This window comes from Hylobates moloch, unplaced genomic scaffold, assembly GCF_009828535.3.
Source record: "Hylobates moloch isolate HMO894 unplaced genomic scaffold, HMol_V3 SCAFFOLD_2, whole genome shotgun sequence".
NCBI classification, from domain to species: domain Eukaryota; kingdom Metazoa; phylum Chordata; class Mammalia; order Primates; family Hylobatidae; genus Hylobates; species Hylobates moloch.
Window position 1 is genome coordinate 126,748,013 of NW_026652277.1, and position 18,973 is coordinate 126,766,985.

Genomic DNA, 18,973 nt, shown 5'->3' on the forward strand with positions numbered 1-18,973 from the left:
GTCTGGGTTGGGCTAGTGGCTCATGCCTGTAATCCCAGCATTTTGGGAGACCAAGGCAGGAGAATTGCTTGAGCCCAGGAGGAGTTCAAGGCTGCAGTGAGCTGTGATTGTGCCACTATATTCCAGCCTGGACAACAGAGAGAGACTTTGTCTCAAAAAGAGAGAAAAAAGTCTTAATCTCAAATCTCAATGTATACATACAAAATTAATGTTTCCCCCTTTATAAATTTATTTTGCCAGGAATGTTTTTAAGACCTCTATCTTCCATTCTTCCTGGCTTCCACCCATTGATCCTTCAGGTAGTAGCTTACATCCTTCTAAACACCGTCATTTACCCCACAAGCTCCAATTATTCTAACACAACCCTCTCCTCTTTCCTTCAGAGGATTGATCACAATTTATAATTGTTATTTGCATGATATTGATTTAATGCAGGCTTCCTTCCCAGACCAAACCTTCATATAGGTAGGAAATCTGTTTGATTTACTTGTACATATCCCAAGCCTAGCATAGTACCTGGTACATAGTAGATATTCAAGAAATACTTGCTGGAGAATGATTGTCAGGATAATTCTATATTAAGAGACAATCTATATCACTTGTGCTTTACATTTTCTTTTGATCCAAACAGTTATACTGAAATGCCCAGTATTAAGCCCTTTCTCTAAGAGTTTCATGATGGCAAGTGTTTCTATGACGATACTAAAGATTCTTCTGGTGCATGCATGCATTTTCCCCATAGTTATTCCTGACATGGAGTCAGTAACCAAATAAAAAATGAGCTGAAAAGGATTAGGTTTCATGATAGGATGACTCAAAGTTTAAAAAAGGTCTCTGTCAACTCACATTATCTCTCACTAATTTATTTTGTTTACCTGTTCTCCTCTTAAAGAGCCCAAATTTTAAGTATTCTTAGGAAAGATAATTCTTGATAAATTATATTGAAATATCAGTGAAGTGTTCCTTCACTGATCTGCCAAAGTTGTTAGGATTAAAAAAAAAATACAGCATTTCATTTTAATATTAAAATGTTAAAACTGTGTAAGAAAACTCTTTTTTTTCCCCTTTATAAATTACCCAGTCTTGGGTATGTCTTTATTAGCAGCATGAGAACAGAATAATACACCAATACTTAGAAGCAACCAATGTGTCCTTCAGTAGCTACTGGAATAAAGAAATGTTGGTACATCCAGAAAATGAAAAATTATTCAGTGCTAAAAAGAAATTAGGTATCAAGCCATGAACAGACATGGAAGAAATTTAAATGCATATTACTAAGTGAAAGAAGCCAATCTGAAAAGGCTACGTACTGTATGATTCCAACTATATAACATTCTGGAAAAGGCAAAACTATGGAGACAGTAAAAAAATGAGTAAGTAGTTTCCAGGGTTGGGAGGGAGGGAAAATTCTTGTTTGTTTGTTACCATTTGTATCTGAAGAGCTGAGTCAGATACTGGATATGTACCTAAAGAACAAGCCATATCAGCTCACTGTCAAAGTGTCATCAATGTGGGCCATAAACCTTCTAAAAGTATCCAACTTACCTGGGAATACGAAGCTTATCTATTAGAGAAATAAAAATTATCTTCTTTCACTATTCATTCTTTTAATAGAAGGAGAACTAGAAACAATCAAATACTTTTTTCTTTAGCTTTGTACTAAATTATTGGTAGCAAGGACAAGAATCCATCTCCTAGCATTCTAGCAACTGAATACTCTCTCTTGGATCCTCTTCTGACTGCCAAGCTTTGAAAAATAATCAGTGGCCATATGCAGGCCTATAACATGAATCTAGGCAGCTCAAAGGAGGGTGAAACTGATGGTCTTTGGCAGTCCTATGATCAACCTTGGGAAAATTATTCTTTCTTGTGCTAATTTCACCATATGTAAATGCTACCTCTTATTTAGCACCTGACAAATGCTAAGTGCTATACTTGGCCTTTTACTTCTTTCAAGACATTTCATTTAAACCTCACAATAACTTTGTGTTTTACTTTTATTTAGATATGAAAGAACTGAGATTCAGTAACTTGACCGAAGTCAAATATATAAATTAAAGGCAATTCAACCTGTCAAATCTATTTCAAAGGGATAATATAACTCAGAAAATGCATGTAAAGCATTCAGATGGCTGTGGTACTGCTTCTAAAATTTATTTTTGAAGCATAAAATAAACCTTGCTTTTTCGCTACAACAAAAGAATGTAGGAGGAGATTTTGATTCATCATATATAGGAATTAAAATTTGCTTATAAAAAACTGAACTTGCTCTGTTTCAAAGTAGTAACAAAACTGAGAATATATAAAAGCCAGGAAGAGAAGGAATAGAGGTGAAAGCATTTTAACACATTTACATTCACCTGATATCACCTTCTATATTGGTGCAAAGTTAAACATGAAAAATTTTGAAGAGAGAAATTTCTAGATCAAAGTTGATTAAATCTTCTGAAAGATAAAAAATTAAGAAGCCGGCCGGGCGCGGTGGCTCACGCTTGTAATCCCAGCACTTTGGGAGGCCGAGGCGGGCGGATCACGAGGTCAGGAGATCGAGACCACAGTGAAACCCCGTCTCAGTGAAACCCCGTCTCTACTAAAAATACAAAAAAAAAAAATTAGCCGGGCGTGGTGGCGGGCGCCTGTAGTCCCAGCTACTTGGAGAGGCTGAGGCAGGAGAATGGCGTGAACCCGGGAGGCGGAGCTTGCAGTGAGCCGAGATTGCGCCACTGCACTCCAGCCTGGGCGACAGAGCGAGACTCCGTCTCAAAAAAAAAAAAAAAAAAAAAAAAAAAATTAAGAAGCCAGACTATTTTGTGCAAAAGAGAAGAATGTGACTGGCACAAAAAGTCTCCACTACCAGGCCACACTATTTTCAGCCTTCCCTCATGTCACTGTAGTAGCCAATCAATATTATTTGGTCCTGACAGGACACATGCTGTTGGCTCCTGATCCTAAAATTATCTAAGTGTAAACTCCTAGAGGGTCTTAACAGTTTTGTACATCACTTTTGTAAAATGTTGTATATCACCTAGACTAGTGATGAGCATGTGAGGCAGTCAATAAAACCCTACTGAATGAATAGATATAGGGGCCCGATATCTCCACAGTCTTAACAGGGTGGGTTTTTCTAAGAAGCCAACTGAAGAAATAATATAACAGCAATTATTGTGATTAGTTTTATGACAATCTCATGACAAATAATACTTACAGAAACATTTTCTGCTGAGTTGACCGGCATCTCATCCACACTGTGATTGCCATTTGTAATGTCACAGATGCAGTAGTGGCTAACAGAAGGAGGTCTGAATGTGTGGCCACCATCACAATGAATTTCTGGACTGATTCCACAGCCAAATGTGAATGAGGCAAGAGAATGATAGTGTGTGAGTAAAACTACTGCATGTACCAATTCCGCAAGGGACCAGCTGTGCTCTTCAGCTTTTAAAAGTCCCTTAGGGGGAAAAAGAAAAGAATATATTTTTGTACTGGGGTGTGGTAAAAGTATACAGTTCATTTAGTATTTAATTTATTGAAAACATGAGTCAGCCTAGCATAAAGTTATTTGAAACATGTAGAACCCAGAATTTGCTAATTTTTATGAATATGCATTCACAAATAGGACTTAACATAATCTGTTAAGACATTCACTATTATTTTGATTTTCTGAAATACTGACTTAAAATGTAAGAGAATGCATTTTGCTTAAAAGTGGTTGCTGTATTTCAGATGCTGGATTATGAATGAATTACTGTGTTGTTAGTTCAAAATCTCAAAGCAAATGTAATAAATTTGTGTTTAAAAGTAGAAGCTGCTGTGTGAAATGCCTGTGCTTTATTATAAGGCCTCCTCAAGGAATTTTTAAGATAGTGGCTTGAACAACTTGATTAAATATTCCTAAATCATCAAAAAGTTATACATAAAATCTATAATTCTTCTATTCAATTCTGTGTCACTTCTGCTTCATTATCTATTTTGTAATCTTGTATAATTTTTCCTTACTTGACAATATATAACAGGCATTGTATTAATATATTCAAATCTTATATCTTCTTGATAATATCTTTAATTATCTAATAGTATCTATTCTATGAAATAGACAAGACCAAAAGATGCATCTCTAAGAATTTATAGTGCATGGTAAACAATTTTAGAAAACATCAATCTACTTTTACTCTATTACCTCTATTAATAAATAGAACCAGAACTAGCTTAACATGGCATTTAAAACATAACATAAAGATGCATAACAATGAGATGCCACTTCACACTTATCAGAATGGCTGAAATCCAAAACACTGACACCAATGCTGGCCAAGATGTGGGGCAACAGGAATGCTGCTTCATTGCTGGTGGGAATGCAAACTGATACCGCCCTTTGGAAGAGTTTTACAGTTTCTTACGAAGGTAAACGTAGGCTTACCATATTATCCACAAATCGCACACCTAATTATTTATCCAAATGAGGTGAAAGCTTTTGTCGACAAAAAACAAAAAACAAAAACCTATACATGAATGTTTACAGCAGCTTTATCCGTAATTGCCCCAAACTGGCAGTAACCAAGATGTCCTTCAATAGGTGAATGGATAAACAAACTATGGCATAACTATACAATAGAGAATTATTCAGTGATAAAAAGAAATGAACTATCAAGTCGTGAAAAGGCATGAAGAAGCCTTAAATGGATGTTGCTGGATGAAAGAAGCCAGTCTGAAAAGCTACATACTTTTATATGATTCCAACTGTATGACATTCTGGAAAAGGCAAAACTATATAGAAACAATAAAAAGATGAGTGGTTGCAGGGGTTTAGGGAAAGGGGAAAGGGATGAACACGTGGAACCCAGGGCATTTTTAGGGCACTAACTATTCCATATGATACTGTAATGGATGCGTGACATTAGGCATTTGTCAAAACGTGTAGAATGATACAATGCAAAGACTGAACCCTAATGTGAACTACAGAGTTACTAGTAATATATCAGTTACAGCAAATGTACCACAGAAATGCTGTAACAGAAGAAAATGTGCATCTGTGGGAAGAGATTCGGGGGTAGAAAATAGGAACTCTCTGTACTTTCTGTGCAATTTTTCTCTAATCCTAAAACTGCTCTAAAAATGTCTGAAATGACTCCCAAGATATATTACCCCACTGCTTACCTCAATGTGTTCTTTGGTAATAAGCCAAGGTCTATGGGCTAACACTTTGTTAAGTTCTCCTAAATTCTGTAGTTTTTGAGGAGCATTCTCTAAACCATTGAGCCACTTGGGGTCCCCACCAACATGAAGAAAATCATTTACATGCAGGTTCACTAAGTAGGAGCACTGATGTCTTGCCGCAGCCTTCAAACAAAAAAGATTAATTATAAATATTAAAACCTTGAACTACATATCCTTTTTACAACATGCAAAAGAGCTAATTAAGTTTATTAGTATGTTTTCAAATTTTCCATAAACTACAGAAATGCAGTTTTTATATAAACATTTTAAAAATTCAAATACAGTAAGAACCTCAGAAATATTCCAAGAACAAACAAAATATCTGATGAAAGTATTTGAACTTTAGACATTTTATACTTTAGACATTATATACTTTCAGAACTTCAGATTAAGAAGAAACTTCAATTAAGGTGCCAATCATAAAATAATGGAATATTATTTACATCTTGAACAGGAAGAACCACTTATGTCAATGTGAACTATTTATAATAATGAAACAGAACTTGTGTTCTACTTATTTAATGAATAATGGTTCTCAGCAATGTATAAATACTTGTTTCTTTTTGTTATACTTGAGAGCATACTTATTTAAAAATAGGAAAAACAGAGATTGTGCAACAGGAATCATATTATATATCATAATCTAAGTATTTATCCCTGTGTTTAAAGCATTAACTGTCTCTTAAAGAGATTAATAAAAATAGGCAAAAAGAATTTTTCACTGAATGTTTACAAACCATTATTCCAATGTAGTGACGATAATGTAGGGGTAACGGCCCATCCATTTGCAGTAGATAGTGTTGAGTTTTTAAGAAACTTTCTAAATATTGTGGGTGGAAAACCATCACTAATGTAATGTTATCCAAACGGCCCAAAGCAGCAAAAGAATCTGCAAATAAAGCATGCATCTGTGCGTCTTCACTCCCCACTTGGAGGATCTGTATAAATGAGAGAAAAACCATGGTTACTGAAATTGTAAATTGGTGTTAAGGGAAGAAAATATACATGGGCTACACGCTAAATATCATTTAGAAGCAGATTAAATTTGGCTTAAGAAAGAGGGGTTACAAATTTAAACTCAACTGGTTGAAAGATATAGAAGAATAAACAGTTACATATTATATAGTAGGGGATAAACAACAAAGGCTGAACATTAAAGGCCATCTAGATAGGCTGCTTGCAGAGTTGGCCAGAATCCAGATAAAGAAGCAGATTTAGATTATCAAATTTGCAGAGCTTGCAAACAGACACTAAAGCCTTTCTTTACAAAACCGCCTACTCTCACTCAATTTAAGGAGAACTAAAATTAACTAATAGCATACAGTCCTTATGAAAATAAAGAATAGATGCTTTTATACATATATAGAATTAAAGATCCAATCTAGCACTGATATCAGCCTGTGGAGACGGTCAAGACTAAGTAACTCAGGTTATAAGCAGATGGAATATCACTGGTCAAAAACAAATCTTGGCTTTACTTGATTAAATATGGGTGTTAAAAATACATCATGAAATACTAGAAATCAACACAAGTACAACAGCTTTTTATTCCCACAGATTCACTGCCAAAGCATGATTAACTGCAACCAACTCTGACTAAAACATGTTGTTGACCAGCAGTTCTTCAGATGCCAAGATGTGGGTCATGAAAGCTCTTCCTTAAAAGCATACAGTTCACTATGTACTTTCACAAACAACGTTACCTCCTTTTCTGGGATGAATCTGCTTGGTCCCTGTCCTAGTGGTCGAGGAATTCGAATGCCAAGTTCCTAGAAAAGAAAATTACACCATCTCAGGCCTTTGGCAGTAAACAAAATGAACTGAGGCTAAAGGAATGGGAGGGAAAAACAACCAGTCGAACAGAGACAGGCTTGTTTTGATGGTTTGTTTTCATGGCTGTATATACATACCAACTCTTCTGTTAGCACTGCATAGCTAACAACAGCTTATAATACAACTCTGACTAAAAACAATAAAACCTGTTTCACTAAAACCAGAGTTTTGCATAAAGTACTTGGCAGAAAGTCTAGAACAGAAAGTTCAGCACATAGCAGCCAACCCTGTGGATCATCAGTGATACAAAATAAGACCAGTGTGTTTGTACATCTAAAACTCAACCAACCCAAATATCCCTGTGCATCGTCAGAAAATGAAAAAGCAGTACTTCCACCTAGGTGTCTTAAACTAGAAAAAGTGTAATTATTATTACATCTAAAACAACACCTCATGGTTAGAATGTAAGTTTATGAAAAATAAAAACTAAATTCACTAGAGACAGCACTACAGGGCATGTTTTCTCTGTGGTTAAATAATTTTAGAGAAACTCATTTTGTTTGTAAGTTTGCCTTAAATTAAGTTTTTTTTATTTACAGGATGTCATCAACCTTGCCCATATTATATTTTAGAGAAGCTCGAATAATGGAGAAATAGCTTTCTGACATTTGACACAGTGACTCTAGAATCCTGTACCTTATGTGATGGTGTAGTATGGTTAACAAGTACTGAAAATCTGTTAGGGTTTCCTTTCCCTCCCTCACCCTCCCCATATAGTGTGCTTACAGAAACAAAACCAAAATAATATATTTCAACTTTTTGTTGTCGTTTTGAGGCCCATGTCCTATCTAGTGTCATTTAAAAAATTTTTTAGAATTTATACAATTAAAGATTAACCCCTTCACTCATATATATTGTATATATAATTAAATACTCATATAATTCTACTCTCTCCTTACTACTTTTAAAATACTTTTATATCATGATATAAACCAGATATTTTCCTTTTAAAGAAAAAAAGTGGGGATGGGGTGGGGGTGGGTACACAGAGAGAAGGACATCTGGCAGCAATCCAAGAAATCTGGTCCCAGCAAATGAAAATCTTTACAGCAGAATAGGCTTTTAAAAATTAAGCAGGAAGGACAAAAGTGAAGGTAATCTTTGTTAGGAGACATCAAGATTCAAAGTAGTTTATATTTGCCAACAGAATTCATAAAATAATATTTAAATAAAATAATCTTATACTGGAGGTTAGTGACTTCTCCCTGGTTAGTCCATCCTTATACTGAAGATAGTAATGCTTTAACATTATACCCTTCATTAGAGGAGGCACTTAATTCACTGGTCTGGCCACGTGTGTCTCAATTTTAACATCCTGTAATGAATGCCAGAGGACATTCCTGTTATTCAATATATAATTTTGGCACCAATAGCAGCCATTTATATACAATGATGACTCTTAGCTTTTCTAACTGCTGAATTTCTGATCCAATTACATACATTTGAAACAATACCTATTGGACAAAACTAAGGCTAAAATTAACATCCCCTCTGATTTCTTTAATCTTGAAAACTGTCTTATTTAAACAAAATGCATTTTAGGAAAATGCCTGTTTCAAGGGTTTATTACTGTTTTATAACTAAGAGACTTGGGACGTTAGTATACGAAAAGGTGTCATTTCAAATGGGGGAAAATGAATTATTCAACAAATAATCTTGGGACAACTGGATAGCCATTCAGAAAAAAGTGAAGCTGGAACACTATAACATGCTTTACCCCACAATAAATCAGAGTTAAATGTAAGAAAAAAATGAAAACTTAGAAAAAAAGCAAAAAACATTATAGTACTAGAAGAAAACACTCATGGAGTGCAGCAGGCCTAAGAATACCACAAAAGTCGTAAAATATAAGATTGATAAATTTAATGACATAAAAATAAAGACTTTCACATGGGAAAAATAAATATATACAAAGTCAAAAGTAAACAGAAAGCTAGGAATTACATTTGCCACTCAAATAACAAAGGGCTAAATTTTAAAGAAAGACTACTATAAATCAATAAGAAAATCCCCCCCCTTTTTTTTTTTTTGAGACGGAGTCTCGCTCTGTCACCCAGGTTGGAGTGCAGTGGCACGATCTTGGCTCACTGCAGCCTCCGCCTCCTGAGTTCAAGCGATTCTCCTGTCTCCCGAGTAGCTAGGACCACAGGCATGTGCCACCACACCTGGCTAATTTTTTGTATTTTTAGTAGAGACAGGGTTTCACCATGTTAGCCAGGATGGTCTCAATCTCCTGACCTCGTGATCCGCCTGCCTCGGCCTCCCAAAGTGCTAGGATTACAGGTGTGAGCCACCGCGCCCGACCAACAATTGTATTTTAAAAATGAGCAAACAACATGGACAGTTCAAGGAAAAGAAAATACAAATGGTTGAAAAATGCTTGACACTCAAAATAAAACAACTGCAAGTTAACTATGCTGAGATACTATCTTCCTCCAAAAAGATTGCTTAAGATCAAAAAGTTTGATCACAGGCTGTATTGGGTAGAGAAACAGTCATTAATTGTTTATATATTGCTGATGAGAGTGTTTTGAAGTATGAGAAAAAACAGTATAGAGTATATATTACTACAACCGCTAGGAAGGGCAATTTGTAATAGTGATCAAAATTAAAAAGTCCCATAGCCTTTGAATCAACAATTCCATCCTAAGTGTTAACCTATAGATGTGCTCACGTTTGTGAAATGCCATATGTAAAAGGATAATCACTGCAACATTGTTTCTAACAGTACAAGGTTGAAAACAATCTCAGTGTTCATCAATAGAAGGCTGTTTGAATAAAGTTCAGCATGACCATATAATAGAGTAGCATGCAGTCTTTAGAAAGAATGAAGCACTTCTACATGAGTTGACTTTAAAAGCTCTTCAAGTTATATTATGATAACGGGGAAGGGGAGAAGAAGCAAAGTGCAGAATATGTACATATTATCTGTAAGCAGGAAAAAAAACAACCTCACCGATTCAATTTCTAGGCCTTTATCTTACAAATACATTAGCAGCATGTAACGTAGTTACCTTTTTAAAAATGTGGCCAGATTGACAGCACATAGGTTTAGAAACAAAGAGGTATACAAATTATATTATTCTGGTTTTATTTCTCTACCAAATATATAGTTTATATGCCAAATTATTATAAAACAATAGGTTTACAATTCCAAGAAGGTGGCTATGAATGCTTGAGAAACAGAGTATTTCCTATATTTATGGCAAGGGTTCTATGTAATTCTTGTCTTTGTAAGTCCATCCCTATTGCCAAATTTAGTGGGCATATTGATAACACTGTCTCCCCTCTTCCTTAGCCTCCAAATTGAAGAGTCCTAATCTGTAAAATAGGGATGATGACAAAATAATAATACCATCAATCCCAACTACGTGGGATTATAATCTATATTATAAACTATAGAATATTTTACAAATTATACAAACATTGAGTCTTTTGTTATAGATTCTAGTCTTAGGTATAAGGTCTAACAGATTTGGCTGTCTAATTTCTCAGAAGTAGCAGAGGAAGACAGGGTAAAGTGGGGTTGCTAGACTGTGGCTGGCACCCTAACACTAGTCAATGATATCTGAGAACCAAATTGCCTTTTAGTTTTCTGCTTATTTCTTGAATAACATTGAAAAAGCAACTAGGGCTCATGATAATAAATAGCAATAGCAGCAGCAGCAGCTAACACAAAGTATTTATGAGCTGAGCACTGTTTTAAATTATACTACCGGTAAACAAAGAACATGAGTCTATGATACTAAAGTTTAGAAAGAGTATTTGGTGTTCTACAATATTCATGAAAACGTCAAGAGTCTTAGATTAATCCTTACCTTAATCTATGAAGCAGGTACTATTATTATCTCCATTTAGCATAACTGATGAAAGCCCTGAGATTTTTTTAATTTTTAAAATTATACTTTAAGTTCTAGGGTACATGGGCACCATGTGCAGGTTTGTTACATATGTATGCATGTGCCATGTTAGTTTGCTGCACCCATTAACTCGTCATTTACATTAGGTATATCTCCTAATGCTATCCCTCCCCCCACCCTCTACCCCACGACAGGCCCTGGTATGTGATGTTCCCCACCCTGTGTCCAAGGAAAGCCCTGAGATTTGAATCCAAGTATTCTAGCTCAGTCAGTACTAGTGAGTGGTGGAGACGGGGGCTGAATCCATGATAGCTGGTTCTAGAGTTGGTATCTTTCATTATTACTCTTTTGAGCCTCTTTAAGATACCTTGAAGATTCTTATAGATACCACTGTTATTATACAGTAGTAGTCTTGGTTTATAAAAAGTTTCCATTTTCTGGAAAACTCACTTTGGAAACACTTCTTGGTCACATGTTAAATTGGTTACAACTCTTTTCTAGTAGATGCTGATCAAAAAAGGCACTGCAGGTGTTCAATGGGGTGATCATAAGCCAAACTAAATACATTTCATAGCTTCATATTTAGGTTAATTCAATTATTCCTTCATCTGTAGCTGTAAGAAACTTAACTACAGACTTTGAACAAATTTTGGCCAATCCAGATTCTAGGAGACGGAACTGCCACCAATAAATGGCCTTGTTGAAAAGCAGATGTAGATACTAATCACAGCACTAACCTCACAGGCTCTCTGTGAAGGTGTGGCTGGAAGACTAACACGAGAACTAACAGTCTTTTCCCCTCAACAACCTAATAACCATCTTTGAAAGAGACAACAACAGTTTCCACCATCACAATATTACTTCTGATATGTTTCCTCAGTGTATAATGCAAAACACTAATTTTCAGAGTGAAAATTCTTAGTGAATGTTGACAGTAGTACCACAGAAAGACTATGTATTTATTGTATCACTGTATGAATCAATGTTTGTGTACTGCAAAGTACTGTTCCAGTCAGATGTTTCAAATTTGTGAGATACATTTATGCATCTGTATCAATATCCTTAACTGAAATAATGAATGAATGACAAGTGCAAAATGAAAGCATTGTTGGTTTACAGTATCTACCACCTGCAAAATTAGTTGAGAAGTAAAAATACACAAATAATTTGAATCATTTTGTTTTCCTCGCTACACTATCACTGTTGTGATTATCACAACATTCACAGTAATTTTATTTTTTAAATTCAAAAGCAGCATGTGTTTTTTGAAAAACATTTCAACAAGGTAAAGATATGTTATATAAAAAGTGAAAGTTCCCATCCACTCTCCCTTCTCTGGGAGATTGCCTATAGCTGGGTGCTGGCCTTTTGACATTCAAAAATTTTAAATAGAAATGGAGAGATCTAGAAGTGTTAGAAAGAAATATGCCTACTATAGCAAAATGTACTAACAATTATGTTAATATTGTCATTAATAACTAATAGGTAATTCAGAAATACTGAAAAATCCAGGTACTTTTTTTTTTGCCTTCTATGAACTATATTTTAGAAAAAAACTTACTGACTTTAAGTTACTGCATTTGTAATACTTAGGCCATATTTGTGCCCTATACTTTGCTCAGGAGTTCCGTTTCTGGAAAGTGTTTAATTTAAAAGCATTATGGAAGCTAGCTATTTGAAAGAATTGTGTTATTCTTTTTGTAAAGTGAATAGTTTTCCTATAAAGCATTCCTTCCTAATTTATCTTCCCACATGTTGGGATGTATTAAAAATGAAATACAACTATACAAAGCTTCCTGGTTTCCTCAACACAATCCCATAAGCGCTGTAACAATATGCAAGCCAAAATCTATTTCTTTATCTTTTAGTTTACATAGCTATCTTTGGAAATTCTAGATCTGAGCGAGAACCAGGACTCTGCACACAAACATCAGCAGAAATAACAGATCTATTCAAGCATGATGATTGGGGCTCACTTCTACTCAAAAAGAGAAAAGATCTATTATGACCCGCAAACAGAAACTGTAAATGTTAATTCAACACTTTCATACTGTTTTCACTTTTTGGTGAAGTTTCCAAAGCGATACTGTAAGAGATTTTTAAAGATTGTTTTATTATCTGTAAACAAGGAACATGTAATATGTCCATAAATGTTAAAATCTCAAAAAAAATTTGGTGCTTTACAACCTTCATGACAAAGTGTCTTCATTTAAGTTTCTATGAACATACATGGTATACTGATAATAGACTCCATTAAAGAAATTACGAAACCACGTCATTTTAGTGGGTAAAGCTGCAGAGAAAATAATTCACATTTAGATTTCTTGAACTAAGGCAACACTCTGACAGCATCTGATTTCAATCCAAATTTAAGGTTCGAGTTTTACCTAAGGTTACATTAGTAACTTTCAAATGGTTTCCTATTTGCAACCACTTAGAAAAAAAACACAAAATGTTACAATTAAGTACCTCTTTCTGAAGGCCAATTCAGAAAAGGGATGGCTTAATACGCAAGAGTAAACGCTGTGCATAACGTCATAGAGCTTGCAGGACACACTTATTCCAGGCAACATCATCTCTTCCCTGAGTCAAATGTTTTTTCTTTCTAAGTGGAGGCAAAGGGGGTGAAGGTGGCTAATCTGTTTTCGCAAGACAAGACATCGAGGGGGCATATCCACAGGCTGTTTCACCCTCAAGACTTGAGGGCTGCTGGATTTCTGACTTGTGGAGACTTGTCCAGACGACAATGTTATTTACGTCTTGGAGACTTTCATTTACATGACCGGGGCCGCAGTCTCTCCCAGCTTAGCATTTTCTGCCCAGGGACGACTCATGGTGCGCAGGTCTCCCTCCCACCGCAGGCAACCCCCTTCCCCCGATGGGCGCAGGAGGGCCGGGACGCTGCTCCCCGGGCGCCCGCCCGCCCTACCTGGGGAACGTTTTCGGATGCTGACCCGGAGCGACTGTGAGGAGGCGACGTGACCTCCGTGTTGCACAGGGCAGCTCGGCCGGGTGTCCACCCGCCCAGGTACCCAGCCGCCCGCTCAGCCCCTCGCCCAGGTACCTCGTCCTGGTCGCGGCCCCCGCCGCACTGCTTGCAGCCCAGCAGACCCGAGACCGCCAAAGGGGCCGTGTACGCCTCGTTCGCGGCGGCGGCCAGGCGCATGTCGGCGCGGGGACTGCTGCGGACACGCGGAGGCGGCGAGCGCTGGGCAGCCGGCCGCGGCTCCGGTCTGCAGCGCCTCAGTCAGCACGGATGGCGGGGGGCGGGGCGGCGCCGACAAACAAGCCGCGCGGCCCCGCCCCGCGCCCGTCACTTCACCGCCCTGGCGGCCACGCAAGCCAATGCGAGCCCGCGTCTCCGCAAAGCCCCGCCCCCCCGGCGCAGAGGCGGGGAACCGGTGGTCTGACGCGGCGAGGTGAAAAATCACCTCGGGGGCCCAGATCCCCACGAACAGCTAATTCTCAGGTACGGAATGGGCTCTGGAGGGCCGCAAGGTGAGCATGCACTGTCAGGAAGGTGCAGCACGAGTCTTCGGGCTTCAGGGGCAGGGAAATCTGCCCCCTACACCCCTGCTCGGCCATTTACCTAGAACCAAACAGCAGCCAACCTGGAGACTTGATCTTGACAACACCAGGAGTAATGAAGTTCGCTGTAAATTCGATGAACTACTGAAATTTCCCTTCTTCCTTTCCCATAATGCCCAAACGACGCTGAATGGGCAGCAGAATGCAGCGACATGTACAGGACTTTGGCCTATAATCAATGCAAAATTCATTTTGGTAAGCTACGTAAAAGCTATAAATATCACTCCCCTACTCAGATAATAAACCTTGGTAGCCTATCTCTGAATTGTCTTTTTTCCTCTCAAGTATATTCGAAGGCTTTACAATTTCTAATATTCCTTCATAAGCGCCCTCCCTGAGTTATAAAAACAGAATTTCAATCTCTGATATCGGATGAGGAACTTGGGAAAATACAGGTTACAAAGGAGAAAAACAACTGACATTGCTGGGCCCAGAACCCTGATCCCTCCAGTCCTGTGTCAGTACTATTTCTTTACATAACTCTATTCTCTCTCTTTAAAAGAAACAAATTCCTAAATTAGATCTCTTTTTGCATGTTTATGCTGTTTTCAAAGCTTAAGTGCTCAGGTTAAAAAACAAAAAAAGCTGGAACATTCTGACAAGGAAACAAGTGGAATTTATAGCAGTAGTTAATGGCCACAGAACAGGACTCATAAATGAAAATAAGTTTCAGTCTTAGAAGTGAGGCTACCGTGTCTCAGTGAAGACTAAGTTACTCTTAGCTCTTCAACTATCATATTTAAAGTGGCATGTCAAAATGGTTACTTTTTATCTCCTCCTAATAAGATAAATGATATATGTTCTCTATACTGCTTTTAAAAAATAGCTAACGCACCCAAAATATTTTTTACTGGTCAAAAGAAGCAATTTTGAGTTAATGTCGATATAGAAGAAAAGCCTACAGAGGCTTCCAAGCTCTCATCTACTGAGCACAGCCTCAAAAACAAACAGTATAATCAAATGCCCACTCAGCCGTAAGCAAATACAAAAACAAAACAAACCCAGTACATCATCCAATTTGCAGCAATATGACATACGCTGCAAGATAAACTGGTTGTAAATGAATGCGTTGGAAACATAAATGCACTTGATGTATGGGACTGTGAGCTGCAAAAGCTAGTTAGGTAGAAGTATGTGAAAAATGATGACTCTGGTTCTAGAAGAGTTGAGGTATGATTTTATTTCTGAAGGAATCACAGTTTTAGTTGTCTAGTAGGGCATAACCTTAGTTATGACATTTGTAAAATGAGGAATGCTTATCTTTGCATTTTCTAATGAGAGGCAAGGGAAAAGCACGCATTCAGTTAAATCAAAAGTGGCTTAAAATAAGTAAATGCAAGCGAAAACTGCTAACTGCATACATATAGTAGTCTGATACTTAGTGCTTGATAAATATTTATTGAAGAAATATTTCAGATATACTGAAATTGTATAGGAAGCTCCAGTTAGGATTCCTTTTTTCCCCAGATAGTTTCAAATTATTATTTAATGTTGCCTTATGTGAAAAGAAAAATAATTTTAATTTAATATTCTAATTTAGTGGTTTATGGAGAACCTTCAAGCCATTAAATGTCAAGATTCCTTTATGGTCTCTATAAAGACTGACCTAAATTCCTCAAAGAGTACTAATTTCTTGTTCTCTGCTATGGAGCACTAGAGTGAATTAGTCACTCTATTCTCCAACATAAAAAGGTTGCCTCCAAATAAATTTACAGTAACCAAGAGTTCCAACAAATGTATTTTTTTAATTTTTTTTTTTTTTTGAGACAGTCTCGCTCTGTCAGCCAGGATGAGTGCAGTGGCATTATCACGGTTCACTGCAGCTTTGACCTCCAGGGCTCAAGTGATCCTCCCACCTCAGCCTCCTGAGTAGCTGGCACTACAGGCAGAGGCCACCACACCCGGCTACTTTTTAAATTTTTTGTAGAGATAGGGTCTCATTATGTTGTCCAGGCTGGTCTGAAATTCCTGGACTCAAGCAATTTTCCCACCTTTGTCTCCCAAAGTGCTGGGATTACAGGTGTGAGCCACCACACCCAGCCCAACAAATGTATTAATTAACCTGCATCTATCATTGTGCAGATTTAACTTTTGAAATGTTTTGTTTCAAACCATTCAATAAAAAGTATTTTCCAAGGATTTCGAAGGTAGGCCAGATGTTCTGAAGGTGTTGCTCCTCTCAATCTCTAGGGCTGAGCACATACAGGCATGCAATAAACATCTACTGAAAAGATGAACGTCCTGAACACAGAACAGTGATTACAAAGGGCTGTGTTTTTGATATTTACCACAGGTTGTCAGTATAGGCCAGAGATACCTTACAAAGTCTGCTATTTAAACATTTAATTTTGATATTTCTTTTTTTTTTTTTTTGAGACGGAGTCTCGCTCTGGCGCCCAGGCTGGAGTGCAGTGGCACGAACTTGGCTCAGGAAGAATCCTGACATTTAATCTAAGAAGTAATAGTAATTCTGAAATATTTCCTTTCTTTTAAAAAGATTTTGGTCAACTTACTCAACTGTATCAAAGTGAGGTTCATTGCCTCTACATCTGTCCTTAGCAGTAATGCACTCAGCCTTATTTTTCTGAAGAGCAAGCTGATAATCTATGTAAAAGCAGAGTGGTGTCAAATAACTTGATTTTAACAGATAACTATGAAATATTAGGGGAGTCTTCACTTGGAATGGTGGTTCAAGATAGGCTTCCTGAAGGAAAAAGACACCTGAGCTACAGTTTAGAGTATTAGTAGAGAGGCCTTGGAAAGAAAATTTAGGGGAGAGTTTGGAAGAATAGACACAGAGTTCTAAGTAAAAGATCTAGCATATGCAGAGGCCCAGAAAAAGGAAAGAGTGATCCATTAGGGAAGCAGAATACAGGAAGCTCAATGGGTCTGGAAAGAGGGTAAGGAGAGTAACAGAAGGAGTTTAGGTAAAAGATAAGCAGTAGGCCGGGCATGGTAGCTTACGCCTGTAATTCCAGCACTTTGGGAGGCCGAGGCGGGCGGATCACAAGGTCAGGAGCTCCAAACCATCCTGGCCAACATGGTGAAACTCCATCTCTACTAAAAATACAAAAAAATTAGCTGGGCGTGGTGGTGCACACCTGTAGTCCTAGCTCCTCAGGAGGCTGGGGCAGAATTGCTTGAACCTGGGAGGCAGAGGTTGCGATGAGCCGAGATCGCACCATTGCACTCTAGCCTGGCAACAGGAAAAAAAAAAAAGATAAGCAGTAACGAGGGATTGTTAAGCTTCATTAAAGAACACGGATTTCATTCTTAAGAGTACTGTGGAGTTACTGAAAGTTCTAAACTGTAGAGTGACATCAGATTTGCATGTCAGCTAAGGTTTGGAAAAATATATTGGAAGGGGCAAAACTAGGGGCAAGGAGATGAGTTAGTTAGGCTGCTGAGGCAATCTTGGCAAGGCGAGGGCAGTCTTCGGAACAATGGGAAGGGAGAGAAGTGTAGAAGATGACAGTGGATTTTGTCTCTCCAATATGGTAGTAAGTTTCTTGAGGGAGGCAATCATGCCTCAAACTCGTTTTTGAAATTTAGGAGATAAATCTCAAATTATCTGCTCTCCTGACCAAGTGGCTTCCCTGGACGCATTAGGTCTTTAAAAAGTATAATGAATTCATGACAAAGAATATATATATATTTTAGTAGAAAAAGCAGTAATTAGGCTAAAAGGCATAATCATACTTTTATGGACCACATGTTAAACACTGTACTATAGATTTGCACATCTCCTCATTGGAATCAGAATTATACTTAATGCAGTAATTGGTTAGAAAACATACAGTGATGGTTTTACACATTAAACCAAAGAACTCCTTTAAGAGTGGGAGTGGGCTTTGTTAGATTTATGTGGTTTAAGCATTCTTGAAAAATCCCCTAGTGTCATTTAAAACATTTCATTTAGAACAAATGCTGGTTTATAAGTCTACTTCTGCTTACTAATTTTGTCTAGATTTTTCTCCTCCAGCTCATATCTTCCTGTTTTTATCTACATAGCTTGTCTGCTAAGCACTTTTTCCCTTTTCAACATCATGTTTTGGGTACATTAAGATCCTTTTAGCACTGAACTTTAAACTGATCCTCTTATTTGCGCTATACTTTTTTTTTTCAGTTCTTCAATTTTTAGAATTATATCACTTTAAAGGAGCAAGAATGTTGACAAGTCTTTGGTATTTTCCTCTCATTTAGAGTTTCCTCTTAGAAATGCAGTGTTTTAACTTTCCACATAGCTGTTTAGAAATACGAGGCATCACCAATATTTGTAAATAAGTAGTATTCCAAGAAGTGTCAGTGGTTTTAAATTCAAAAGTTGCTTTTACCCCTAAAGAATCAGTGTGTTAAATAAGGGTCAGGTTTTCGAGGCTGATAATAATAAGACCAGTACTTTGTTAACTCCTGTGTATCAGACACTTAACACTTTACATGTATAAAGCAGATGTAATTATTTTTATTTTACAAATTTG

At 37.3% G+C, this 18,973-nt stretch overlaps 1 protein-coding gene across 3 annotated transcripts in view; it reads right to left on the reverse strand.

Moving 5' to 3' along the window:
- SESN1 (sestrin 1) overlaps positions 1-18,973 on the reverse strand; it is a 125,121-nt gene that overhangs the window by 26,634 nt on the left and 79,514 nt on the right. For 2 of the 3 annotated variants that reach the window (XM_058435456.1, XM_032156213.2), the window contains exons 2-5: positions 6,918-6,983; positions 5,952-6,152; positions 5,155-5,337; positions 3,206-3,448 (exon numbers count right to left, since the gene is read on the reverse strand). In XM_058435456.1, the coding sequence (XP_058291439.1) occupies positions 3,206-3,448; positions 5,155-5,337; positions 5,952-6,152; positions 6,918-6,983 (693 nt within the window). Of the gene's footprint in view, positions 1-3,205; positions 3,449-5,154; positions 5,338-5,951; positions 6,153-6,917; positions 6,984-13,971; positions 14,163-18,973 lie in introns of those variants that run through there. The other variant, XM_032156221.2, reaches the window with a different exon arrangement.